The sequence below is a fragment of the Rhinatrema bivittatum genome, chromosome 1, assembly GCF_901001135.1.
Source record: "Rhinatrema bivittatum chromosome 1, aRhiBiv1.1, whole genome shotgun sequence".
Lineage (NCBI taxonomy): Eukaryota > Metazoa > Chordata > Amphibia > Gymnophiona > Rhinatrematidae > Rhinatrema > Rhinatrema bivittatum.
In genome coordinates, this window is record NC_042615.1 from 39,165,485 (window position 1) to 39,193,010 (window position 27,526).

General features: G+C 45.7%; 1 protein-coding gene across 4 annotated transcripts in view; it reads left to right on the plus strand.

Moving 5' to 3' along the window:
- Positions 1-27,526, plus strand: part of ELMOD2 (ELMO domain containing 2) — an 82,089-nt gene that overhangs the window by 20,143 nt on the left and 34,420 nt on the right. For all 4 annotated transcript variants that reach the window (XR_003856000.1, XM_029597057.1, XM_029597066.1 and 1 more), the window contains exons 4-7: positions 9,577-9,674; positions 13,433-13,562; positions 23,755-23,888; positions 27,030-27,098. Coding sequence is in view for 3 of the 4 variants with exons in the window: in XM_029597057.1 (XP_029452917.1) it covers positions 9,577-9,674; positions 13,433-13,562; positions 23,755-23,888; positions 27,030-27,098 (431 nt within the window). In the remaining variant the exon portion in view is untranslated. The remainder of the gene's footprint in view (positions 1-9,576; positions 9,675-13,432; positions 13,563-23,754; positions 23,889-27,029; positions 27,099-27,526) is intronic.

Below are 27,526 nucleotides of genomic sequence, written 5' to 3' on the forward strand. Positions count from 1 at the left end.
TGAAGAGGATGTTGGGGAGATACCCGTTCCGGAGAAGGTTTTTATGGGTAATGATTAAGATGGACTGAATCAAATCACGGTGAACCTAGAAGATGTGGTAAGCCTGATTGACAAACTGAAGAGTAGTAAATCACCTGAACCGGATGGTATACACCCCAGAGTTCTGAAGGAATTAAAAAATGAAATTTCAGACCTATTAGTAAAAATTTGTAACCTATTATTTAAAATCATCCATTGTACCTGAAGACTGGAGGGTGGCTAATGTAACCCCAATATTTAAAAAGGGCTCTAGGGGCTATCCAGGAAACTACAGACCAGGTAGCCTGACTTCAGTGCCAGGAAAAATAATGAAAAGGGTTCTAAAGATTAAAATCACAGAACATATAGAAAGACATGGTTTAATGGAACAAAGGCCGCATGGCTTTACGCAGGGCAAGTCTTGCCTCACAAATCTGCTTCACTTTTTTGAAGGGGTTAATAAACATGTAGATAAAGGTGAACCAGTAGATATAGTGTATTTGGATTTTCAGAAAGCGTTTGACAAAGTTCCTCATGAGAGGCTTCTAAGAAAAGTAAAAAGTCATGGGATAGGAGGCGATGTCCTTTCATGGATTACAAACTGGTTAAAAGACAGGAAACAGAGTAGGATTAAATGGTCAATTTTCTCAGTAGAAATACCAGTTTACATAATTGTCAACATGATAAATTAGTAAATTGGTATTTCCTTAGGTGTTATCCATCACATAAATTTACCAAAATGAGGATTATCCAATGCAACCATTGTGGAGCCTTTATTGTGAGGGAAATCATCTGGAAACTTAGGGCTTGCCCCATTTGCTCAGAACTCTCTCTTCCTTGAAAAAGGAGCAGGCTGAAGTTAAAACTGAATTAGCTTCAAATAAAAGAGCCTCACCTACTTTACATTATTCAGGAATTAATTCCCCATTACTACATAAAAACCAAAAGTCAAAGAAAATTGAGATTTACAGTGGGCTCAGGTAGGACCCACAGACACCCGTTCTTGGCAGCTGTGCAGCCCACAAGTCTACCCCTTCCCCCCCCCCCCCCCCCCCCCCCCACTCACGGCATTAAGGAACTAAAAAAAAACAAAACAGGATTACAGTGGGCTCTGGTAGAACTAGACCTGTGTTGCAGAGACACACACTGTATCAAGTGCAAAAAGTACAAAAAGCCTTCTCTGTATTAAATACTGAAGATGTTCTGGAGAAAAAGATTGAAGTGTTATTTGAAAAGAGAGAAGAAACCCAATGCATACAGAAATTCCAGATCAGTAACCAAAGGAATAAGCACATTGTGACGGGTAAAGTGGATAACAAAACTCAACTAAAGTCTCAAAAGGAGTCCAGGAAAAGTATTAATCTGAACGAGAGAAGCTGGAAAGCTATGAGCACAAATGCTTGTAGTTTGGGCAATAAAATCCCAGATCTGCAAGCCCTAATGGTGGAGGCGGACTTGGACGTTGTTGCTGTCACGGAGACGTGGTTCACAGAATCACATGATTGGGATACAGCAATACCAGGCTATAACTTGTTAAGGAAGGACAGAGAGGATAGGAAAGGGGGAGGTGTGGCTCTTTATGTCAGAAACAATATCCAAGCATCTGAGCTGCAAGGAAGATGGCGCAATGAAGAAGCTCTATGGGCCGACCTAAAAAAAAGATGATGGGGCATCCATTTATATTGGAGTGGTTTACAGGCCTCCAAATCAAAAGGAAGATTATGACAGAGATCTGGTTGAAGACATCCGAAAGAAGGGAGAAGTGGTGATCGTTGGAGACTTTTAATCTGCCGGATGTAGACTGGAGTATCCCTTCTGCAGAATCTAACAATAGTAGAGAAATAGTGGATGCCCTGCAAGGGGCTTTGTTTAAACAAATGGTAATGGAACCCACGAGAGAGAGAGCTATACTCTATTTAGTGCTCACTAATGGAGATAATGTCTCTGTCCAGGTGGGTGCCTACCTCCGCACCAGTGATCATCAAACGATATGGTTTCATACCACACAAACGATACAGAGAAGAAGCACAAAGACCCGAGTTTTGCAGTTCAAAAACACAGACTTTGGTGAAATGGGGAACTACCTAGAGGAAGAACTAGGTGGCTGGGAGAACGAGAGAGATGTGGAACAGTGGACCAAACTAAAAGGATCAATTACCAAGGCAACTAATCTATATGTTTTCATTTTTCTTTTTTTTACTTTTCTATCTGGTTCTCAAAGGAGGTGGCTGACAAAATAAAGGCAAAAAGAACAGCGTTCAAGAAATATAAAGGATCCCAAAGGGAGGAGCACAAAGAAGAATATCTGGTAGAACTGAGGGAGCAAAGTAATCAAGAAGGCAAAAAGTAAAGCGGAAGAAAGGATTGCCAAAGAGGTAACGCGAGGTGACAAAACATTTTTCAGATACATCAGAGAAAGGAGGAAAGTGCAAGGTGGTATAGTGAAATTGAAAGGTGGAAAAGATCAATGTGTGGAGAGAGACGAAGTGGCAGAAATATTAAACAAATACGTCAGTTCGGTGTTCACTAAAGAGGACCCTGGAGAAGGACCGTTGCTAGTTAACAAGAAACCGGCGTGGAGTTGGAGTAGTTGTAACTCCATTTACAGTAGAGAATGTATGGGAAGAGCTGGGGAAACTGAAAGTGGAAAAAGTCATAGGGCCGGATGGCGTTCATCCCAGGATACTGAAAGAGCTCAGATGTGCTGGCGGCTCCGCTGAGTGACCTGTTCAATAGATCCCTGGAAACTGGAGTGGTGCCGAGTGATTGGAGAAGAGCGGTGGTGGTCCCTCTTCACAAGAGTGGGAGCAGAGAGGAGGCTGGAAACTACAGACCGGTTAGCCTCACCTCGGTGGTGGGGAAAAGTAATGGAGTCACTGCTGAAAGAAAGAATAGTGAACTATCTACAGTCGGGAGAATTGCTGGACCAGAGGCAGCATGGATTCACCAGGGGAAGACAAATCTGATCAACATTTTTGACTGGGTGACTAGGGAATTGGATAGAGGAAGAGCGCTCGATGTCATCTACTTGGATTTCAGCAAAGCATTTGATACGGTCCTGCACAGGAGGCTTGTGAGTAAAATGAGAAACTTAGGAGTGAGTCCCGAGGTAGTGGCCTGGATTGCAAACTGGTTGGCAGACAGAAGACAATGTGTGTGATGGTAAATGGACATTTTCCTAGCATGTAGCAGATGGAATCGGGACCAATGAATATAGTGTACTCCTGATAGCAGTTGGAGACGGATCAGATTTCAATCTGACGTCAGCCCTAGTACATATACCCCTGCAGGAAGTGCAGCTCCCCATTATTTTCCGTCTCCATAGCGGTTCAGGACTCTATGCACACTAGCACGGCATTTAGAGTAATTTAGCAAAGAAAACCAAAACAAGAAGAAATCTTACCTCTACAGACGAGCCCCGCTCTCCTGCGGTGACACCCATTGAGTCCCTCCCGCAGTTGAGAATTCCCGAGGTGATTTCTGCGATCCCTCAGAGGTAAGCCTCGGTCTGGCGGCCGACCCTCGGCGGGGACCTAGCCCCTGACTTCGGGTGAGGCTGAGAGGCAGCGGATGCAACTTCGAGCGCAGCAGTGAAGGTATTTTCCCTCTTCCCCCCCCCCACCACACACAGCCGGAGACCGCCCGGAACGAGACCGGGAAGTGTTGAGACAAGGTAAGGTAGAAGTCTACTTAAAGGTCTCTGGTCTCCGAAGCTCGGAGTCGCACAGGTCGCCAGCCAGGACCAGTGCCACCGGGTTGATCTGCCCTAGCAGGGCTAGACCCCGGTCAGATCCGAGGGTCCTCCCACATGGAGACCCTCCGAGGTGATCGACATATTGTCCACGTGGTCCCCATCACCATTTTGATCTGTTCGCCGCCCTGTCCGCCATTCCGAGCCATGCACACAAAAACCTTGTGCGCACAACGTCGCGCGCCCAAGTACCGTGCGCACAAGCGACTTGCGTAGCCACGTGCTAACTGTGCCGGGCGCATAACTTCGACCTGTGCGCACAACAGCACGCACATCTCCCTGAGCGCGTACTAATCCTACATGCACAACTTCGTACCAGAGCGCATAACTGTATTTTACGCGCACAAGCCATGGCACCACCGGAAAAGAAGCTCAGGGCCTTTGCCCAACATGCCACATTAGAGCTGCACAGCATGAGGAGGCCACGGCCCTGTGTATACAGTGCGAGGAGACCCTGGGGAATCCCCCCCCCCCCCCCCCCAGCCAGTGCCGGGTTCCAGCTTCTCAAACAGTACGCTGGACCTAGTGTCTCCCAGCGGGACCCTCCCTCAAACGGGGCTCCCCAGGGACACAGCGCCTCTTAATTTAGACCCAGCATCTATCTCCTGGGTGGAATTTTTCAAAGGCCTGAATACCTTCGTCCACATGCAACCGGGGCCTCCGATAATACGGCCGCAACCTCCACCAGAAGACCTCAACATCCCAGGACCTCTATGCCCAGGGAAGTGATTCCACCACCCAGAAGCCCCACCTTCGGGGACACGGACAGCTCAAATGAGGAATCAGAACCCCTGGAGGTAGGGGAAATTTATCCGGGGACAGAGCCCCACCAAACCATGAAGTGCTTCTTCACCAAGGACGAGCTTCCAGACCTGGTCACACACAGCTTGAAAGAGCTGGCTATCCCGGGCACAAGTGCCTCGGGGGAACCTAAGACGAATCCCCGTACTAGAGGGACTCCGTCAGACTTCCCGTCATTTCCCACTATTGCAAGCCATCCAGCAGCTAATTGACCTGGAATGGGATGCTAAAGCCAGAAGAATGCTGGGCTGCATAGAGAGAGGAATATAGAGTAAAAAAAAAAAAAAAAAAAAGGGAAGTAATTATCCCCTTGTACAGGGCCTTGGTGAGGCCTCACCTGGAGTACTGTGCTCAGTTCTGGAGACCATATCTCTGAAGGGAGAGAGACAGGGTGGCGGCGGTCCAGAGAAGGGTGGCCAAAAAGGTGGATTGTCTTCATCGAATGACTTATGAGGAGAGATTGAAGAATCTAAATATGTACACCCTGGAGGAAAGGAGGAACAGAGGTGATATGATACAGACTTTGATACTTGAAAGGTTTTAATGATCCAAAAACAACAAACCTTTTCTGTCGAAAAAAAAAAATCAGCAGAACCAGGGGTCACAATTTGAAACTCCAAGGGGGAAGACTCAGAACCAATGTCATGAAGTATTTCTTCACAGAGAGGGTAGTGGATGCCTGGAACGCCCTTCCAGAGGAAGTGGTGAAGACCAAAACTGTGAAGGACTTCAAAGGGGCGTGGGATAAACACTGTGGATCCATAAAGTCTAGAGCAGTGGTTCTCAACCTTTCTAATGCCGTGACCCCGCAATACAGTTCCTCATGTTGCGGTGACCCCTCGCCCCGCCCTCGCCCCGTGAGGGTGGGGTGAGGGCGGGGCTTTGGTCATATGGGGGCGGGGTTATAGATGGGGTTGGATTTTAGTGCACACTTATCATTTAATTATGACATTTATAATGTGAATGTAACTCAACTCACCATAGGTTCTCACATGCATGGCACACTGACCCATGATCGTCACGGGGCTAGATGTAAAAGTACAGTTTGTATCCACAGGAACCCCCCTGACCCACAATAATGGATGTAAAGCAGAATTATGACATTCCCCATACAACTCACCCTACAAAAAAGATATTCTGGTTCTAGTGACATCTCAGTAACAGCAACTCAAACTCCTTCTATTTCCAGGCTCAATAGCCCTACTTATGAAAAGACAGCAGTTTACCACCAATGCATGTCCTCTGAGAAAACACAACAAATAAGACCGATACAAACGCTTACATGCTAGCAAAATATCTCATCTCGGTAACAGACACAGAACCGACCTAACATACTCCCAGGATCTGTAGTAATGCACATAAACTAATCCGCACACAGTTACACCTGTATTATGGAATACACTCAAACAGGAGCAACCCTATCTATGAAAAGGCAACACTACAAATATTAAATCAGGTCCTAAAAACCAATACACCTCTTATTAGGAAAACAGAACTAGCAAGCAGCTATAGATCCCCACACAGAAATAATTGTAAAACTATACTAATAAGCAGAATAAATGTTTCAAAACAGCTATGAACATCCAACAATTAAAAACGCATAAAAACTATTAAACTTTCTCCAAACACCAATAAAATATTTCAAAAAAGCAGACATCACACAATTAAAATGGCAGTCAAGAAAAATAAACTTAAAAAGCCACCTTTTCTTACCCCCTCCAGCAGCTCTCCTACTCCCCTTCCCTGCAGGCCGTGGCACTCACCAGAAGCAGCAGTAGAAGCTAAGCTCTATACTTATGGTCCTCTTCCTTAGTGCCCATGTCTCTCACACACACACACCATACCAGTCATGCCCCCATGACCAGTTTCTGTCTCTCACACACCAATCATCTCCCAAACAGTCTTTGGCACACACACACCAGTCACCTTCCTGAACAGTTTCTCTCATGCCATACACACACACACACACACACAGGCTTCCCACTCCCGTGTTCTACTTACATATACGGGCTTCTCACTCTCATAATCACTTTCTCACACACACACACACCAGTCACCTTCCTGAACAGTTTCTCTCATGCCATACACACACACACACACAGGCTTCCCACTCCCGTGTTCTACTTACATATATGGGCTTCTCACTCTCATAATCACTTTCTCTGTCTCTCTCTCTCTCTCACACACACACACTCACTCACTCACCAGTCTCTCACTCCCATGCTTGTTCTCTCCACATGCACAGGCTTCTCATTCCCATAATCACTTTCTCTCTGTTACACACACACCAGTCTCTCTCATTTCCATGCTCACTCTCCACGTGCACAGGCTTCTCATTCCCTGAATCACATTTTCTCTCATTCACACACACACACCAGTCTTTTTCTCTCACACACACCATCACCTTACCAAGCAGTCTCTCTCTCTCATGCATGCACACTCACCCTGGTTTCTCACTCCCATGCTTTCTTTCACCCCCACAACACCAGGCTTCTTACGCCCATGCTTTCTCACATACCCAGACTTCTCCCTTCCATGCTTTTTCTCTCTCTCACACACACACATCAGTCACCTCCCTGACTGATGTCTCACACTCTCACATACACATCAGTCATCTCCCTGAGCAATCACTTTCATTGTCTCTCACATACACACACACATCAGCTCTCTGACCAGTCAATCACACACAGGCTGGCTGGCTGCTTCTCTCTCTTTCTCTCACTCACTTCTCTTCTCCCCCGAGCACAAATGGGAGCTGCAGCAGCCTCCACTGGCCAAGAAAGAAGAATCCCATCGGCCGCGGGAGGCTCGTGCTGCTCTCTCCTTTCTCCATTACCGGCTGCTTCAACTGCTCGGGGGCCGATGCTGCAGCCGCCGCTGCTACTTTTTCGCGCGGCGCAGCTCTCTCTCCTTCCCGCGCACCACGATTCACTTCCTGTTCCGGGTCACGGGAGGGGCAGGCGCAGGAAGAAGAAAAGGCCCAGCCGCGGGTGCAGGGCTTCTTCTAGCACCGCTGCCGTTCCCGCTGGGCTTGAACGTGCTGACAGCCCGGCGGCAACGGCAGCGGGAGAGACCAGGAGCGCGCGACCCCTGCGTTTTGGGCGTTTGACCCCCGCCGGGGTCGCGACCCATAGGTTGAGAACCGCTGGTCTAGAGGATGTGAATGAAGAGAGGGAGGCTTGCAGGGAAGACTGCTACTACCTGGAGATAATACCCTTATTCAATAGACACACACCCGGTAATTGCGACTCCGACAGTGCTCTATTCTTCAATGGCAAGAGGAAATGTGAAAAAAGGATTTCTATTCACAAAAAAGCGGGGAGTAGCTTGCTTGTTACGGCGGTTACTACCCCAATCCAAACAAGCCTGATACTTCACTTTCAATACATATCCAGAGAAACTCCCTGCTTCAACGGCAGAGGAAATGAAGAAAAATGGATTTATATTCAGATAACAACCAACAAGGACTAAATGGCACAGGCTGGGTAAACAAATAAGTGTGGGAGTAGCTTGCTTACTGAGGCGGTTACTACCACTAACCAGTTAAGCTAGATACTTCACTTAGAAGCAGTACCAGCACTGCTCTCTACATTAATGGCGGGGGTGGAAGGGAAATAGAACCAAAAGGGTACTAAAGGCCAGATAAGTATGAGAGAGTGATGGAAAAAAAAGTGTGAAAGCTTGCTGGGCAGACTGGATGGGCCATTTGGTCTTCTTCTGCCGTCATTTCTATGTTTCTCAAGAAAATATAAAAGGGATGGTTGCACTATTTCAAGTGAAAACAAGTGACATTTCACAGTTAACTTTGTAACTTGTCTTAACATGCTAAATTGTTAATTTTTGTAGTTGGTATATTTTTTTTATTTGTATATAGTTTATATATTTAAATACATTATAAATGCCTTTTCAATGTAAAAAATGGCTTTTTTTTTTTTTTTTTGTTAAAGGTGTGAAACTTTATGCAAACTTAGCACATAATTGCTGCAGAATTTTGAAAAATCTGCCACTGGAAATAGTGTGTTGGGGATCAGATCATAACTGTTCTTCCTTTATTGAAACTTATGCTATTTGTGTGTTTTTTATTGTACACCACTTGGATAAATTTCTTTTAAAGGCAGTATATTAAATTTAAATAAGTGTTTTCATCCTTTGTGAGCTGCATAGTCTGTTCATTCAGGACTTTAGTGTTAAGCCTGGGAAGGCTTAACACTAAAGGTGTGTGGTTGGTTTTTTTTGTTTTGTTTTTTGAAGGATGAGGGGAGCAGCACTTGGCAGGACCCATGACCCATCAGAATAAATATGCAGAATCACTAGCATGTACAGGGAAAGATCAGATTTAAGACTCAATTGGTTCCTGAAAAATGTGCCTTAAGCTGAAACGTAAATTGTTCTTATGGGAATCTGTTTCAATGTTATAAATGGGGAATTGGTTCTAGCACCAGGGTCCAATTCCTTATTTTCACCAAAATAGCCTGGAATTTAGTAATATATATAATACTTCTAAAAGCATTTTTTTTCTTCTTTCTGACTATTTCAGGGAGAAGAAGTCCCTGTACTCCTCTTGCTGATGTCACCTTGCCAGGCCTCGTGCTTGTCGGCACACCAATGTGTGCTAGTTGGGAGACAGTCTAGGGCAGGGGTGGGCAGTTCCGGTCCTCGAGGGCCACAAACCAGTCTGGTTTTCAGGATATCCCTAATGAATATGCATGAGAGAGATTTGCATGCACTCTGCCTCAGTTGTATGCAAATCTATGTCATGCATATTCATTAGGATATCCTAAAACCTTGACAGGTTTGTGGCCCTCGAGGACTGGAATTGCCCACCCCTGGTCTAGGGTCTTAGAGTTGAAACAAGTGTTGTAATTTTGGATAAGGGAGCATTGATTTAGAAATAACTCTGAATTGTAACTCAAAGCCTGAAGCTGGGGACTTCCTATATGATTAGTAGTCTGTTTCCCCCAAACCACCTGCCTCATGAAGGACTTGTCATTTCTCATATTATCCAGGTTCTAAGAAGGGCGGTCAGTGCTGATGTAGCTGAGGTGGACAAGCTTGTCATGGATATAATGGAGGAGAAGAAGATTCATGTGCAGAAGGATCCAAGGTGTGAGACTTTACTTTAAAAAAAAAACAAAAAAAAAAACACTTTTCTGCTTCAGGAATTGTCCAAGTGGGTATACCGGAGGTTTCCCTAAGGATACAGCAGAGATCTCGAGTAACTGGGTGACTTTAAGGCTCACCGAAACTCTAAGAACAGCAGATGTGACCTTTTTAGATTTTTGAAGGCAGACCTGCTTGTGATTACAGTGAAACTATCTCACTGATGGGAAGTGTAGCCTGTGGGGCTCTTACTGTTCTAGAATATTATCGCTTGTCGTGCTTTCTCTAGGACTTCAGTTTGAATGCTTCTAGGGGATGGGATTTTGGTTGTGTCTTTAGAGGGAGTGGGGAGGTCCCGAAAGGGAATTTCCTGTTTCCTAGCGTGTAGCCAGATGGACTCAGGACCAATGGGTATTGTGCTCTCCTGATAGCAGGTGGGAGACAGAGTCAGATTTCAAAGCTGACATCACCCTACATATACCCGTGCAGTAAGCCTAGCTCTTCAGTATTTCTCCATAGCAGATGCGGATACTATCCACACGAGAATAGTGTAACATTTACAACAATAAAGAAGAGAGAAAATTTACCTTCAAGAAGAGAGTCTCTCTTCTCCTGCGGTGAAACCTAAGGGTCCCTCCCACAGTCGAGACTTTCCTGAGGTGATTCTCTGTATCCCTTAGAGGTAAGCCTTGGTCTGGCTCCCGGCGTGGACTTAGCCCCTAGCGTGGCTGAAAGGCAGCAGGTGCAGATTCGAGTGCAGCGGTGAAGGTATTCCCCTCTTCCCCCCACAGCTGGAGACCGCCCGGCACGCGACCGGTAAGCTCCAAGACCAGGTAAGGTAGAAACCTTTACTTTTAAGTCTCCGGTCTCCAAGGCTTGAATAGCCATACCGATCTTCCTCCTGACGAGGTCTAAAATCAGGTTGAGCAGCCCTCCTTGGGCTAGGCCCCGATTCGGTGCGAGGGTCCACACACATGGAGACCCTTCGGGGGGTCTGCCCCATACATACCCCCTCGATCGGCGGTATGTACGGGGCAGGCCAGAGGGCCGAGGTGCCTAACTTGAGCACACCCATAAAGGCAAACACTGATCTGTGCGCACAACTCAGCCGTGCGCACAACTGCGCGCACATCGAACTCAGACGCACAAACTCCATAGCCCGCGCGCATATCTCCACGCACAGACGAGGTTTAAGCTCAACACGCACACAAACAATGGCATCGCCATCCAAAAAGGCCAAGGGACACCCCCTTTGCCCAGCCTGCCACTTAAGAGCCGCACAACCTGAACTGGAATCTCTCCTATGCCAGCAGTGCGAGGAGTCTCAAGGAGAACCCAAGGCAAGACCCCCTACAGCCAGGAGAGGGATCCAGAACCACTGATGATGGTACTCCGGACCTATGTATTTCCAACTCTGTGCCCCCCACAGGAAGGCACCTCTGGGGCCTACACTACAACCCCTCCTGAGATCAACATAGACCCAGGAACCTTCTCCTGGGTGGAATTTTTTAAGGGGCTGCAAACCTTTGTCCAGGCACAACCAGCCCCTGCGGCGCATCTGACTCAACCCCTGTCGGAAGCACAAGCCATTCCTGGCACCTCCCGGGCTCCTCAAGACATGCCTCTCCTAACCAAAAGCCTCTGTGATGGGGATCCAGACACCTCAGAGGACGAAACTGACTCCCTGGAAGAAGGAAAAATCCCCCCGGGGATGGAGCCATACCGAACCATACTCCGATCCTTCCACAAGGATGAGTTACCAGCCCTTGTGTCCCAGACTCTAAAGACCTGGGCCTTCCAGGCACGGACCCTATAATGGAACCAAAGAAGAACCCCATTTTGGTGTATCCGTAAGACCTCATGCTACTTTCCTATGTTGAAGCCCATCAAGGAACTGACTGATTGTCCTGAAATGGAAAGCTCCAGAGGCCAGCTTCAAAGGGGACGGGCCCTAGAAGCCCTATATCCGCTGGAACTTACGGCCCAGGAACTTCTACGCTTCCCTAAAGTGGACGCTATGATCTGCGCAGTCTCAAAGCGCACTACGATCCCCGTGTAGAGAGGAGCAGCACTGAAGGACACCCAGGACAGACGGCTGGAATCCATCTTTAAGCAATCCTTTGACGTATCGGCTATGACGCTACAAATCGCTTCCTGCTGCGCATTGGTGGCATGCTCCTGTTTGCTCCTCTCCAGAGACGCAACTACGTCCGGAGAAACGATGGAGCCTGTGGTCTCCTTCCTCTCCGATGCCACATCAGATCTCATACGCGCCTCAGCCAGGGGTGTTGCCGTGGCAGTGGCAGCCAGAAGACAACTATGGCTCCGGAGGAGAGTCCCATCTGCTATCAGGAGAGCGCAATACCCATTGATCCTGAGTCCAACTGTCTACACTAAGGAAAACGAAATTATCAGGTAAGTAATTTCTCTATTGTGTCTTTTGGTGGTACTCTTGATGAAGGCTGAAAAAAACCCAAAAGTCTTCAGTTAGGTGGTAATTGGTAATTTTCAACAGAGATTAGATTTTTCTGTTGTGCTGTAGGAAGCATCACATAAAAAGGGGTTTTCTTGGGTCATGTGTGGGTGTATGTTTTTTATTTTAAAGATTCTTGTTTCCTGGGGGTGTGGCTTTTTTGAGAGTTGCATTGTGGAATTTTAAGTGATTTTCAGTTTTGCGTGAACAGCAGTTAATACCTTTTTAGTTTACCCTAATGCCTACAGTACATAAAACAACAGAGAAGATTGGGGAATGTCAATGAGTCATCATGGGACATCACATGATACACCCCATGACTGCCTCATGGGATGTATATGCAGGAGAGCCAAGTGCGCGTCAGTTTTCTGGGTGAAACATATTCAAAGAAGTTCATAGGGAGGAGACAGGATGAGAAAAGAGAAACCTTACCTTTTGAGAAAACATTCAAATAGTATTAAATAATTAAAGGGATCTTACTCCATTTTGATGTAGAAATATCAATGAAAGTGTAAATTAAGCTTTTTTTTTTTTTTTTAACCCTAGGAGGCACCTTCTGGTGACAATCCCCCTATTACTAGGTGGGGGCCCAGATGATCATGGATTCCTGCCCCACCCCTAACCTTGTTCTGTCCCCTGCCACTGAAAATCTTGCTTGCTCTTGTGCATTTCTCCCCCACTTCCTCTACTGCGCCCCTGCTGCTCTCTTGAAACTGAATTTGTAGGCACCTGATCAACCTGGCATCTGGGTTTGTCTGTTTTTTTTTTTTTCCCAGCCCTGTTAGCCTAGCGGCTAGAGCAACAGGCTGTAAACCAGGGAAGCCAGGGTTCAAATCCTGTTGCCACTCCTTGTGACCTTGGGCAAGTCACTTCACCCTCAGGTACAAACTTAGATTGTGAGCCCTCTGGGGACAGAGAAATACCCACGATACCTGAAAGAGTCCAAAAAAGTAGATTATAAATAAATATACAAAACTTTAGGAATGTTGAACTTCCCGCAGTCTGTCCACCAAATATATAAATTATACTACTGAGCAATAAAGTAGTGGGATGGGATCATTCGTGTGTGGAGCTTACCATTCCTCTTCCCTTCTCTCCCTTGCTCCAATTACAGCCATGAGTATTAAAAATTGCCCGCATAGTAGTAACTTATAGTAACTTAAACTGTGTATTCTTTCCGTCCTACTTGTCAGAAGGAGGAGAACCCTATCGGCATGAGGGGTTTTGTTTTGGCTCCAAAGTGCGATGCAGCTGCTTGCTTTAAAGTCCATTTGTCTGTGTGTTGGCAGGTTTAAGCTGAGTCTGAGGGTGTGCCTGACCCAGATCTCTGGCTATAAACAGCTCTACCTGTATGTGGAAAATCTACGAAAGCAGCCCTACGACGACAGTAATCAGGAGCACGAGGAGCAGCTAATGGAGGTGGAAATCAGCTTGCCATGCTCTTACAATTCTCTCTCTTAAACAAATGGTACAATGAATTGAATGGGAAAGGTTTAGTTCCTGTAAATCCCAGTTGTGGTAATGACTTGGAATATTTGAATCCATTTTATCTTTATTTGCATAAAATCAAACCTAGGGCAAGGCTCTCAGTATCACAATACACAATTTTAAGTTTTGCTTGAAACAGCCTAGATATATAAATTAGCTGAATGCCTCCCAAAATGCCTTTTTATCCTGCTAAAAAAAAAAAAAAAAATGTCTAGCTAGCTAAACATTTGCCGGATATACCCTAAATATTCAAAAGTAGGCATTTAGCCAAATAACTTACAAATTATCCAGCTAAAGCCATGCAGGATATTTTGTGGTATAGATTAGATAGATAGAGAATGAATATCAAATTATTTATTTTTTATTTAAATTCTTTTTTAATATACCGATGCTCAAGACAAGGTCTTATCGTACTGGTTTACAATAAACTAGGGGGAATCAGTTAACAGAGCAAACAAATTATGCAGCTAATGGCTTTAGCTGGGGGGGTTCTCAACGTTGCTGTGACAGCACCACTGGAGTAATACAGTCCCTTGGGAAGAGCTGACTGCTGTATGCAGACAATTAGTGGCTGACCAGGAAATAACACTGGCAATTATTATCAGGCCGATACAGAAAAACAGGTGGGAGAGCCGGCGAGCGCAGGCCACTCTCCTGGGCGCGCGATACAGAAAGCCCAGGTATGTAAATTAGGGCTCGCGGTAAAAGGAGGCGCTAGGGACACTAGCACGTCCGTAGCACCCCCTTTTTGACAGAAGTGGCGGCTGTCAGCGGGTTTGACGGCCGACGCTCAATTTTACCGATGTCTGTTCTCTAACCCGCTGACAGCCATGGGTTCGGAAAACGGATGCCAGCTAAATTGAGCGTCCGTCTTCCAGGCCGCGGACAGATTTTTAATTTTTTTTTTTTTTTTTTAAATTTTGGGGCCTCCGACTTAATATCGCTATGATATTAAGTTGGAGGGTGTACAGAAAAGCAGTTTTTTCTGCTTTTCTGTACACTTCCCCGGTGCCAGCAGAAATTAACACCTGCCTGTGGCAGGTGTTAATTTCTGAGAGTAAAATGTGCGGCCAAGCCGCACATTTTACTTTCTGAATTGAGCGGGAATAACTAATAGGGCCAACAACCTGCATTTGCATGTTGCGGGCACTATTAGTTTCTGGGGGGGGTGGTTGGCAGCGCATTTTCAACACGCTATTACCCCTTACTGAATAAGGGGTAAAAATAGTGCGGCCAAACGTGGGCTAACAGTGCGCTCCATCGGAGCGCACTTTACTGTATCGGCCTGTATATAAGAAAATTACACTCTACCCTTTTGGTTAGTGGAGGGCACTGCTGGGTGTGACAGTTTTCTGGAATAGATCTGATGGGAAGAGGTCTAAAGAAGTTTTGAAGGGTGGTATAAACAGCAATACAAAGAGGGTGGTGTGGAGAAGAGCATTCAGAATATTAAAAAAAGAGCAGAAATACTGGAGATAGTTTTGCTCAGTGTTTGCTGAAGAAATGGATAAAGACCGCACATAGTGGGAAGGGGTACTTGGGGCTGTAGATGCCGTACCATTGGTGGAACTGAGTGGTTGCTTGAAACTGATAAAATTAGAAATAGACAACACCGTGGGGCCAGATAAGATAGTAAGGGAGCTCAGAGATGTTCCGGTAAGTCCACGGAGGGATCTGTTCAGTCAGTCTTTTGGAGGCAGGACTAAAGGGCAACTTCTGTTCCTCTTCATAAGATTGGTAATAGGAAGGAGGCTGGTTAGCATCAGTTTGGTACAGGCTAAATGTAATGGATGTGCCCCTAGAGGAAAGGATGGGGACGTTATCTTGTGTCCAGCAGCATGCAGGATCCGAGGCTGCATGGTCTTACCAGAGGGAGATCGTGTCAGACAAATCCGGTCACTTCTTTGTATGACTAGAAAACTAGATCGAGGGCAGAAGCAATGACTTTGAGCAATATTGCAGGAGGGATTAGAGAGCCTTTTTTGTGGGGTTTTTTTTTTTTTTTCAGATGAAACATGATGGCAGAAAAAGGACCAGATTGCCTATCTTGTCTGCCCATTGTGCCTACAGTCCCATGACACCAATGTCTGCAACAAAGTGGACACCCCTGGGGAGTATGTAGAATGAAACGTGATCTAAGAGGTTTTTTTTTTTAAGGAGTGGGTGAGTGCTTGGCAGCTAAGATTCATTGTGCAGACCTCAAAGAACCGAGGGAGTTGGTTGAATGGGCTGAGATACTGATGTATACTAACTGGGAGAAAAATCTCAGGGTGGTGGTTGATCTCGAGGTAGTGAAAGCAGCATGAAAAGGTGGTGGCCGGAGCCAGAAGGATGCTGACGTGTGCAGGGAGTGATTAATGCCTCTGTACAGGCTTTGGTGAAATCTCAACCATTCCGCCTAATGGATATGGAGAAACTAGTGGTGGTCCAGCGAGAGGCTCCCAAAATTGGTGTAGGACAGTGATGGCTAACCTATGACACGCGTGTCAGAGGTGACACGCCGAGCCGTTTTTGCTGACACGCCTAGAGTTTCGGGACTATCGTTTTTTTTTTTTTTATTGGCTGTGCCGAGCCTTTTTTTTTTTTTTCGGCTGCGCCAACCCTTTAAAATTAGTTTTTTAGTTTCCCTCCAGCCCCCCCCCCCCCCCAAATGCCCCCGGGCGCAGGGAGGCGCAGCGACAGGCAGGGCCGTGGTGAGGCTCACTTCACCACAGCCCAAAGAAAAAGATCGTGTTGAACGCGCTGATGCTCCTCCTCCTTCCTGCCTGTGCGGCCCCGGAAGTAAACGTTGCCGGAGCCGCGTGGGCAGGAAGAAGGAGAAGCATCAGTGCATGCAGAAGAGGAGCATCGCTTGCACTTACGGGCCGCCGCGAATCTCAAATCGCAGCGGCCCGAGAAGAGGAAGAAGCCCGGTAGCAGGGCCGCTGCAGAGCCCATCCTGCACGACCCGCGAAGAGGAGGCCCAGAGGTGAGAGAGAGGCTGAGGGTCTGTGTGTGTGCGCGCGTGTATGACATGAGTTGAGAGATTGTGTGTGAGAGTGAGGACCTGAATGTTTGCAGAGACTGCATGTGCTTGAGCAAGACAGCATGTGGGAGTGAGAGAGAGCCTGTGTGTGTGAGAGTTAGACAGCATGTGCCAGTGAGAGCCTGTGTGTGTGTGAGAGAGAGCATGTGACAGTGAGAGCCTGTGCTTGAGCAAGACAGCATGTGGGAGTGAGAGAGAGCCTGTGTGTGTGAGAGTTAGCATGTGCCAGTGAGAGCCTGTGTGTGTGTGTGTGTGTGTGTGTGTGAGAGAGAGAGAAATGCATGTGAGAATGCGAACCTGACTGTGTGTTTGAGGGAAGAAGATGGAGAGAAAAGAAACAGAAAAAAAGACAATATAAAAGGAATTGGCAAAAAAAAAATAAAAAATAAGAAAGGGAAGGTGGAAAAAATAAGAAAGGGAAGGTGGAAAAAAAAAAGCCTGTGACCAATCAATTAGAAAACTAAGATCAGACAGCAAAGGTTAAAAAATATATATTTTTTTTTTTTTTTCTTTTTTTCAATTTATAATTTTATTGCCAAGACCAACAACAGAACAAAGCAAAAACAAGTAATACAAGAACATGAGGTACATGGCAGTGTTTACAACCATTACAGGAAACACCCTCCCCCCCTCCCCCCGTCATGCTACTCAATAACAAGAGAGAAATCATAAGAATCGAAAACCGAAACAACATGCTTGCGTGAAGGATGAAAAGGATGGCAGTAAGCACCAGTCCGTATAGTGTCCAGCCAGGCAATTAAGGAGAGGAGAGTGGCGGAAGTGGAAGCGGCCGCCAAGTGATGTAGGGATTCCATATTTGATGAAATTTGGCGAGACGATGGTATTTAAACGCAGTTAGGCGATATAGAGTACACGTCTTGTCCAAACGTGACAGAAGCTCGGTAGGCGTTGGCGGTTGAGCCCTCTTCCATGAGTATGCAATTTCCATGGCTGTCGACGTGCACACCAGCTGAATAAAGGTCTGTGCAGGAGCTGGAAGACCGTCATCCGAGAGATGAAGAAGAGCCTGGGCAGGATCAAGAACAATTGACCGGCCCAAAACCTCGGAGATCATCTGGGAGACATAAGTCCATACAGTCTGTATCAGGGCACAATCCCACCACATATGAAGGAAAGTACCCAATTGATTGCAATTGCGCCAGCAATGAGGGTCGTGGCTAGTGGAGAAACGATGAAGGCGTAGCGGAGTAAAATGCCATCTGTATAAAAGCTTGTAGTTGGCCTCCGACACCCGTGCAGATACCAGACCCCGCGACATGCGAAGAAAGACAATGTCCCATTCGTCATCAGACAGAGGTCTGCCCAGATCCACCTCCCAAGCTCGCAGATGTGTCGGTTTGACCGTAGGGTGGGACGCCAGCAGCTTGTAGAGTTTCGAGACAAGTCCCCTTGGAAGTTGAGTATGGGAGCAGTAGCCTTCAAAGAGAGAGCGCCGGTGTGATATCAGCCCTTTGGACTGTAGTTGAAGTAGGAAATGGCGCAGTTGCATGTAAGGTAGGAATTCAACACTGGAAAAGTGGAAAACGTCCTGCAGTTGGGTGAAGGAAAGAGGTGCGCCGTTATGGAGTACCTGGGAGAAGGTGGAGATACCTCTCGCCTTCCAGGTGAAGTAAGCTTGGCGTGGAAGACCCGGCTGAAAGAGAGTATTATGGAAGAGTGAACTCTGTAAAAAGTAGAGCTCCGGGCCCACCAACTGACGTTTCCACTGACGCCATACATTGAGAGTGTGTCGAGCGCAGGAGGTAAGGGTCAGGGACAACCTCCAGGTATGAGTGGGTTGCCAAATCAACGCCGACAACGGCATGGGAGATATCCAAGATTGCTCAAGTTGAACCCAGGGCTTGCCATCGAGTGGACGATGCCAATCAATAAGAGGCCGTAGTTGGGCAGCCGCATAGTACCAAAGTAAATTGGGAAGAACCAAACCACCCTGCGCTTTAGTCTGGTAAAGGACCATTCGTGCCACGCGAGGGGGTCTGCTCCGCCACAAAAACCTTAGTAGCTTCCGTTGCCAGGTTTTCAAGATATCCGGGCGAATCGGAATAGGTAGTGTTTGGAAAAGGTACAGGAACCTAGGAAGAACATTCATTTTAAGGGTGGCAAGGCGGCCCAGCCAGGTCAGGGGTTGGGAGTGCCAACGGATAAAATCCTGGTCTATCTTCTGGACAAGAGGAATATAATTTAGCTGGAATAAATTAGAGAGGTCCCTGCCAATATTGACTCCCAAGTATTTTAATTTGACAGGAGCCCATTTAAACGGATGGGAACTTTGGAGTATCTGAACCAATTCCGGAGAGCATGAAATATTAAGAATTTCGGATTTATCCCAGTTTATCTTGAAACCAGATACCGTACTAAAACGGGCCAGTTCGTCTTCAATTGCCTTTAAAGATTGGAGGGGATTGCTCACGGTAAACATAATATCGTCAGCAAATAATGACAGCTTGTATTGATGAGAATTTAAGGTGTATCCTTGAACACGGGAGTTATTACGAATATGTATGGCCATGGGCTCAAGGAATATGGCAAACAACAGGGGGGAGAGGGGACACCCCTGTCGGGTACCCTTCTGAACGATAAAGGGGTCTGAATAAGTACCATTGATTTTGAGACAGGCCGAGGGAGAGGAATAGAGAGCCTGAATCCAATTATAGAAAAAAGGTCCAAATCCCATATGGGTGAGGGTCTCAAACAGGAAAGGCCAGTGGACCATGTCGAATGCCTTTTCGGCGTCAATAGCTAAAAGGACATGGGCCTGATCCTGTTTAGAAATGCCCCAAAGAATATCTATAATCTTACGCACATTATCACAGGCCATCCGGCCAGGTATAAAACCGGCTTGATCCGGGTGTATGATCTGGCCAATAAAACCATTCATACGGTCAGCAAGGATTTTAGCTAAGAGTTTAAGATCTAAATTGATCAATGAGATGGGTCTGTATGAGGCGCACAGCGTAGGGTCCCGACCCGGTTTGGCGATGATAGAGATACCGGCCTTATTGGATTCAGGTAGTAGGGCACCTCCCGTACGCAGGTAATTAAAGTGGTTTTGGAGATGAGTAACCACAGAGGGACCATAAAGCTTATAAAATTTGGCCGTTAGGCCGTCGGGACCCGGAGCCTTGCCTACCGTGAGATTTTTGATGGCCTGGAGAATTTCAGGGGTCGTGATTTCAGCATTAAGAGATTCCCGCATTTCCGGGGTCAGGGAGGGTAAATCAATGGACTGCAAGTATTGTGCGATATCTGCTCTCTGAATTTGAGGTTCAGCTGCATATAGTTTTTTATAAAAATTAAGAAATTGAGCCGTGGTTTGTAGGCGACCCTGAGCATCTTTAATCTTGAGGATGTGATTTTGATAAGAGACTCTCTTTAGCTGATGGGCCAGCAGTTTCCCGGCTTTGTTGCCACCCTCAAAATAATTTTGGCGAGTAATATTCATAGCGTGTGCTATATGGTCAACCTCTAACCTATGTAGATCCTCCCGTGCCTTGGTGAGTTGTGTGAGAAGCCTGGGAGTGCCCAGGCTGACATGGCGGGCAGTCAACACAGCAATTCGATCCCGAAGTATGGAGCAAGCCGCTTCTCTCTGTTTTTTAAGAAAGGAGGTTCGGGAAATAAAGTGGCCCCTGATAAATGCTTTGAAACTTTCCCAGAGGAGAACTGGGGATGTTACCGAGTGTACATTATTCTGGAAAAAGTCCAGGACAATTTGCGTGGAGGACTGTACATATAACGGATCCTGTAGTATGGAGTCGTTTAGTCTCCAAAACCGGGTGCCGCAATCGTCCCCCCGCAGCTTTAAAGTGAGACGAATAGGAGCATGATCCGACCAAGAGATGATGCCCAGGTCTGTATAGGTGACCTCATGGTATAAAGATTTATCCAGGAGGAAATAGTCAATGCGGGAGTACGAATTATGGGCTGGCGAATAGAAGGAGTAAGAGCGAGAATGAGGGTATGTCACCCTCCAGGAGTCAATCAGATTATGAGCCTCCATCAGGGCCTTGAGAGCCCGGGTATGGGATGGGGACGTGTAGGAGTGGCCTTTAGAAAAAAAAAAAAAAAAAAAATATATATATATATATATATATATATTTTTAGTGATTGGCACATGTAATCTTTGGGAATGTGCAAGAATAGTAACATCCCCAATAGTCATGTGGCAGCAGTGACAGTGGCAGCAGAGGAATGAGAGAGGTTCAGAGGTTGCTGGCAAAAGAGAGGGGGGTCTGCCTTTAGTGTGTGCATGTGAATGAATGGGACTCTGCCTGGGGGTGTATGTGTGTGAATGCATAGGTGCCTGCCTGGGGGTCTGTGTGTATGAGAATGAATTGGTGCCTGCCTGGGGGTCTGTGTGTGTGACAATGAATTGGTGCCTGCCTGGAGGATGGAGCGGGAGTGGTGTGAAAATGAATGGGAGCCTGCCTGGGTGTGTGTGTTTGTGTGTATGTGAGGGAGCCAGTGAGTGTGAGAACATGAGTGTGTATGAGAAAATCCAGGGGAGTAAGAGTTTGTGAGGGAGGGGGGGTGGAGGGGGAGAGAGTGTTTTAATTGAAGATTTAGCTGACGAAATTCAGCAACAAAAAAGTCACTAAGCAGGCAAGGTAAAGAATTATTTGTTTTTGCTTTATTAATAAATACAGTACATATATTAAAATTATAACTTGTTATTAATTAGAGCTACAAATATCACAAAATTATGGATTTTTCTAGAAGTGACCCACCACCCGAGTTATGCTCGGCTTTTTTATGAATTTTGACACACTGAGCTCAAAAGGTTGGCCATCACTGGTGTAGGAGCTCTGACAAAAGCCTTATGAGATGAGACTTAAGGCCTCAAATCTGCATACCCTAGAAGAAGAGGAGAGCGAGAGGAGGAAGCTGACTGTCTATCATAAACCCCAAGGGTAGCTAGCAATGTGCACAAATAAACAGTTTCAGAAGAGAGGATGCATGGGAGGAGGTTCCCAAAGGGTAGGCTCCAGCAACATCAGGAAATGTATTTCTTCACGGACGCATGGGGTGGCCTCCCAGGGCTACTGGTGGTGGTGGAGACAGAAACAGTGACAGAGTTCAAGAGCATGAGATAAGCACAGAAGCTTCCTGGTTGTGAAAAAGCAAGGGAAAAGTAAAAAAAAAAAAATCAACTAGGTTCTAAGGCACTGTACCAGGAAGGAATTTGAGCAGGCTAGATAGGCCTTAATTTCCTTATCTGCATATCTTTTTTTTAACAACCTCTTCTCCACAGCATCTCTCGCCATATTTGTTTGCACATGACATTCACTGGGGGGAAAATACTTTTTTTTTTAAATTTTCTTTTTGTTTTAATTTTTATTTTTAGAGGAAAGATTTATCAAATACAAGTTGCAGCTTCCTCCGTAATACTCATAAGCTCTTCACTATGTGCCCTAAAATTACAGCAGTGCTTGGTCCTTCTCTACCCTAATTCAATATCAATCCCAGTCTCAACAGCTGGAGCCAGTGAGAACCAAATCAGGTCTCCAGGCTTCGCTTATTTGATTTGATTTATATTCCACTCTTTCAGGCACTTCAAAGCAGATTGCATTCAGTGTCTGAGATGCACAGAATCTGAATCCAGATAGCTAGATTTAAAATGTACAGGGTCTGTTACTGCTGATGGCTTTTGTTACTTTACCCTCCTTTTTCCCGAAATGATTGTGCTGGACTTAGATGGATAAGGGAGCATCTGCCAAGGTTGAACATCTTCATGGTTCAGCGTTGAGCTGAACTATGTTCAACTTTTTTGCCTGTGACCCTGAGCTTCTGAAGGATGTTGGGGGGGGGTTTTAATATAATAAACTATGGTAAGTAAAGACCAAAATGTCCCATCCAGTCTGGATGTGCATATAAACTTCCACCAACATACTAAAAGTAGTTATTTAATGCATTGCATTTGATTGTCACATGATGCAGAAATACAACATTGCCATAAGGTTATTGTATTTGTAAATGCAGTGAAAGAGTGAAGTGTCTGCAGTTGTGAAGGCGAGGGGGGGCTTTCCAGTCTTTTGCATTGAGTGTCACGTGTATGATTTTTTTTTACCTGCTGGTGAGAGATTGTATGTGTGCACCAGGTGCAAAGAGCTCCTGGCTCTCAGAGAATGAGTCCAAAGGCTGGAGGGGCAGACCTGGAGGAGCTGAGGCAGACTGGTACGTTGTTGACACATTCAGGGACGCAGTAGCCAAGTCTCAAATCCAATCTGGCAGCCCCAGTGCTGCCTTGGATCAGAAAGGTCTCCCGGTTGGAGAGCATCACCCTGGTGTAGCAGGAAGTGATCCTGTAGCAAGGACCTGCTCTCCAGGTGATGTATTGTCCTCTCGCACTGAGGACAAGTCTCCCAGGGCTACTGCCCAGGAGGGAAGGGTTAGGCCGGCCATCATAGTTGGTGATTCGATTATTAGAAATGTAGGTAGCTGGGTGGCTGGTGGGCATGAGGATCGCCTGATACGAAGGTGGCAGACCTCACGCGTCACCTAGGTAGGATTATAGACAGTGCTGGGGAGGAGCCGGCTGTCATGGTACATGTGGGCTCCAATGACATAGGAAAATGTGGGAGGGAGGTTCTCGAAACTGAGGGGGGATATGATAAAGGTCTTTAAAATCATGAGAGGTCTATAACTGGTAAATGTGAATCTGTTATTTACTCTTTCGGATAATAGGACTAGGGGACACTCCTTTGAAGTTAGCAAGTAGCACATTTAAAACTAATCGGAGAAAATTCTTTTTCACTCAACGCATAATAAAGCTCTGGAATTTGTTGCCAGATGTGGTTAGTGTAGCTGGGTTTAAAAAAAGTTTGGAGAAGTCCATTAATAGCTATTAATCTAATTGACTTCGAGAATGGCCTCTGCTATTACTGGCATCAGTAGCATGGGATCTTCTTAGTGTTTGGGTGCTTGACAGATACTTGTAGCCTGGATTGGCCATGGTTTGAAACAGGATGCTAGGCCTGATGGACTCTTGGTCTGACCTAGTATGGCGATTCCTTATGTTCTTATGACAAACTTGAGCAGGGTCTTGCAGTAACATGCCGTCTGGTGGTGTCTCTTCAGCTCTGGAGTCTGCTGATGCCCAGTGAAGAACTGAAGTCCAGAATCACCAAGCAGTGGGGAGACATTGGTTTCCAAGGTGATGATCCTAAGACAGACTTTCGGGGCATGGGCATGCTAGGACTCATCAACCTTGTGTAAGTTTCTTAACGTTTTTTTTTTTCTGGGATCTAATTTGTGTGTTCCTCCATGTGACAGCCCCTGTCAACCATTGTCAGTTTGTGGTAGTTCTTATTTGCTTTGGGTATGCCCTTTGTGTAGTGGGTTATTTTAGAAGAGCAAAGGTGTAGCCTAGTGTGATAGAGCAGAGAGCTGCGAACCAAGGTTCATATCCTACTGCCGCTCCTTGTGACTTCTCTGCATTGCCTCAGTTACAAATTTAGACCTAGATTCATCAAAATGCTGTTAATATAGTGGAAATAGCACCTGCGATTAAAAAAAAAAAAAAAAAAGGGGGGGGGATAATTAGGATAATTTTCCTGCATTGTGTAGGTATTTTCTGCAACATGCGATACATTTAGATACTGGCCAAAAAGGTTTTTTGCAAATGGAGTGCCATCAGTGAAGATTTTCTGTCATTTGCAGTCATGAAAGGTAAAAGAGAAGATGATCTGTATAGTGTACTCTCTACCTAGCTTGATTGCAGCTAGGTAGAGAGTGCATCAAGCTAGGTAGCGTTTTAAGGCCCTAACGCAAAATGATAAATGACCCTGTTAGATTGTGAGCCCTCTGGATTCAGGGAAATAACCACAGTACCTGAATGTAAACTTTGAAGTGCCTGAAAAGCGGAATTTAAATCAAATAAAAATGTTTATACACAGCATTCATAGGTTTTATGTGATGTATGGAAACGTTTTTAAGTTAAACATGGATTGTGAAAGGATTACACACTTTAAAAGGAATTTTTTTTTTTAAAATCATAAATACAAAATGAGCAGTTTTGTTATACCTTTATTGCCCCCCCCCCCCCCCATCTGCAGTGGACAATGATAAAACAAAATACAATTTTTGAATGTATTGTAGGATTTTTAAACATCTCTTTAATTCATGCCATGATAAACTTTTATCACTGTAAAACCATTTTACTGCTTTAATCTATGTAATTATTATTATTTTGCCATTAAAGCACTTTGCAACAAATTAGGTACAGGTACAATGACTTTCATCTCTAGAGAGCTGACCTGCAGTTGATACATGAGGCAATGGAAAAAACCCAAGGTCACTACACCACCTGCACTCTATGTAACGAGATTATCTAGATGTAGCCACTGTGACAGGAAGTGGTAGCAAGCAAGAGAAAATGCTAGATTTAGTCCTGGGGGAATTCTGCGCAGAAAATAGCAGAGGAGACCCCCGGCATGCCACGAACGGAGCGCATCCTGCATGTGCTGCGGGACGTGCTCCACTCGTGGTGAAGAAGGAAGGCCCCGGTGAGAGTGTGTGTGTGTGTGTGTAGGATGAGAGAGCATGGGAGGTAAGGGGGGGGGGATGCTTGAGTATGAATTTCAGAGAGAGGGAGCCTATATGAGGAGACTGTGAAGGAGTGTGTATGCGTGTGAGAGATTGGGAGCTTGTGTTTATGAAAATGGGATCGTGTGTATGTGAGGGTGCTGGCTTGTGTGAAGGGATTGTGTATGTGTGAGACAGAGCCTGTGTGAACGGGTGCATGAGAGAAAGACATTGGTAGCCTATGTGAGGATGTATGCGTGAGCGAGAAAGAGAGCTTGTGTGGATGTGTATGCAAGAGAGACGGCCCCTGTATGAGGTTGTGTGTGTGTGTGGGTGTGCGCGAGAGAGGGAGGGAGCCTGTATGAGGGTGTGTGTATATGTATTAGAGAGAGGGAGCATGTGTGTGAGAGCGGGAGAGACAGAAAGGGAGCCTGTGTGAGGGGAAGTACTGAGAATGGGGTCAAACGCTGGGACTGGGAATAGAGAGGAAAGAGTTGAGCCTAGAGGTGGAGGGGAGAGATACTGACAGGTGGAGGAGTTGGGGCCTAAGAGGGCAAAGTGGCCAGGGGAGAAGGGACACTCTTACAGTGAATTTCTAGGGAAATTCTGCATCTTTAATAACTTTTTTCTGTATTAATTTAAAATGTAATTACTTAAAGACTGTCATATGTTGTGGTGTTTTGACCAATATAAAGTCTGCAGAATTTTAAGTTTTTGTGCGCAGAATTCCCCCAGGAGGTATAGATTGCGTGTATCACATAATTTTGGTATTTCTACTACTTGATGCTGATAGGAACACTCTTTCCTTGCTTTGTGATAGTTTTATTTAAGCTCCATTTGTTGTAGGTGCTCTCTATAGATATAAACTGGAAGAAAGCTATTAATGCGTTTTAAGTTTTTTACTTTGTTGGAAGTTGATAAGTCTGTGTGTGTGTTTAATCTAATCTAATCCAGGCATAATGAATAGCAACAGGGACCAGCCCCAGGACTCTGTGACAGTGCTGTGTGCTGCCATGTGGGAAATCTGAGCTATTCTGCTCCATGTGTGGGCTGGGAATCCTGCCGAAGCAATATTCACAGGTCCCAGCCATGGTACAATGGTGGCACCCTGTGGTCAGATTCAGAGTGCATGCCTGCCAGATTCGGGAGGGTTTATGGCTTCTGTCTGAGGACTCTTGCTGCAATGGCTGGGCTCCAGGATAGCCTTAGGGTTAAAATGGGGAATACCCAATCGTTACAAATGAAGAACGCAGTGCTGTATCCCAGGTTCTAATTGAGCTGGAAGCGAAAAAGAAACAGGAGGAACATGCTGGGCCAAAAACAATTTAAAAAAAAAATATGGAGAGGATTTAAGTTGAGCGAATTGTAGATTTTCCTTACGATGGAACAGTGCAAGTCCAATTACTTTTTTTGCTAATTGTGTACCTATGGTTTGTTTGTTCCTTTTTTTTCTTTTTAAAGAAAGGAAAAGTGTAGCTGGGGGGCACTGTGCCTCCATGCTGGAAACCTGGGCTCATATCTTTGTGTCTCTGCTCCAGGTCAGTGAGCTGGGAGGGGCTAAGGTTGCAGGACAGGCAGTGACCACAGCCTGTCAAAGGACGAGGAGCCCCCGGTGGCCTCCACAGAGTATTTTTTTTTAATTTTGTTCCAGCTCATTTTATCCCACAATGTTTCTTCAGTTGAATAGTTTACTATTAGCTTGTGAGCCTTATAATAATATTTTATTAATTGTTTTTAAAAAATGGCACGGGTAAAACATACTGCCCCCTATCTTCGCCCCCCCCTCCCCCTTAACATAAACACTAAAATATTTCTCTTAACCCTTACAGGTATTTTAGCCAACATTACACCGAAGAATCGCGCCAGATTCTCTCTCGCTCAAATCATCCAAAGATGGGGTAAGTGGGGTGTGCTTTAACTTGATTCCGTGCCGGTGGCAGTGGGAGGCAATTTCTAGGCGGGTGGTGTGACTCGCTATTTCCATTGTCTTCTAGAGTTATTCTCTTGGTGGTTTCGTGTCACTTGAGAGCTCCCTCCGGGGTAGGCTCGGGTCTTGTTACCATGACACCAGAACACCGTGGCCCGTCTGCTTTGTGCTACATTAATGAGAACTCCTGGATTACACAAACGCCCATATCATCTTTATATGCTGCTTTTCTCATTGTGGGTAATGATGTGAAACTGCATGTGTTTAGGGTTTTTTTTTTTGTTTGTTTTCTGATTTTGAGATTCATTATTAACTTGGACCGTACTTATTCAGACTTTAAAGGCGCTTTATTACCTAGACCCTTTTAAAATAATTAAGTCAGAAATGTAGTATTTTAAT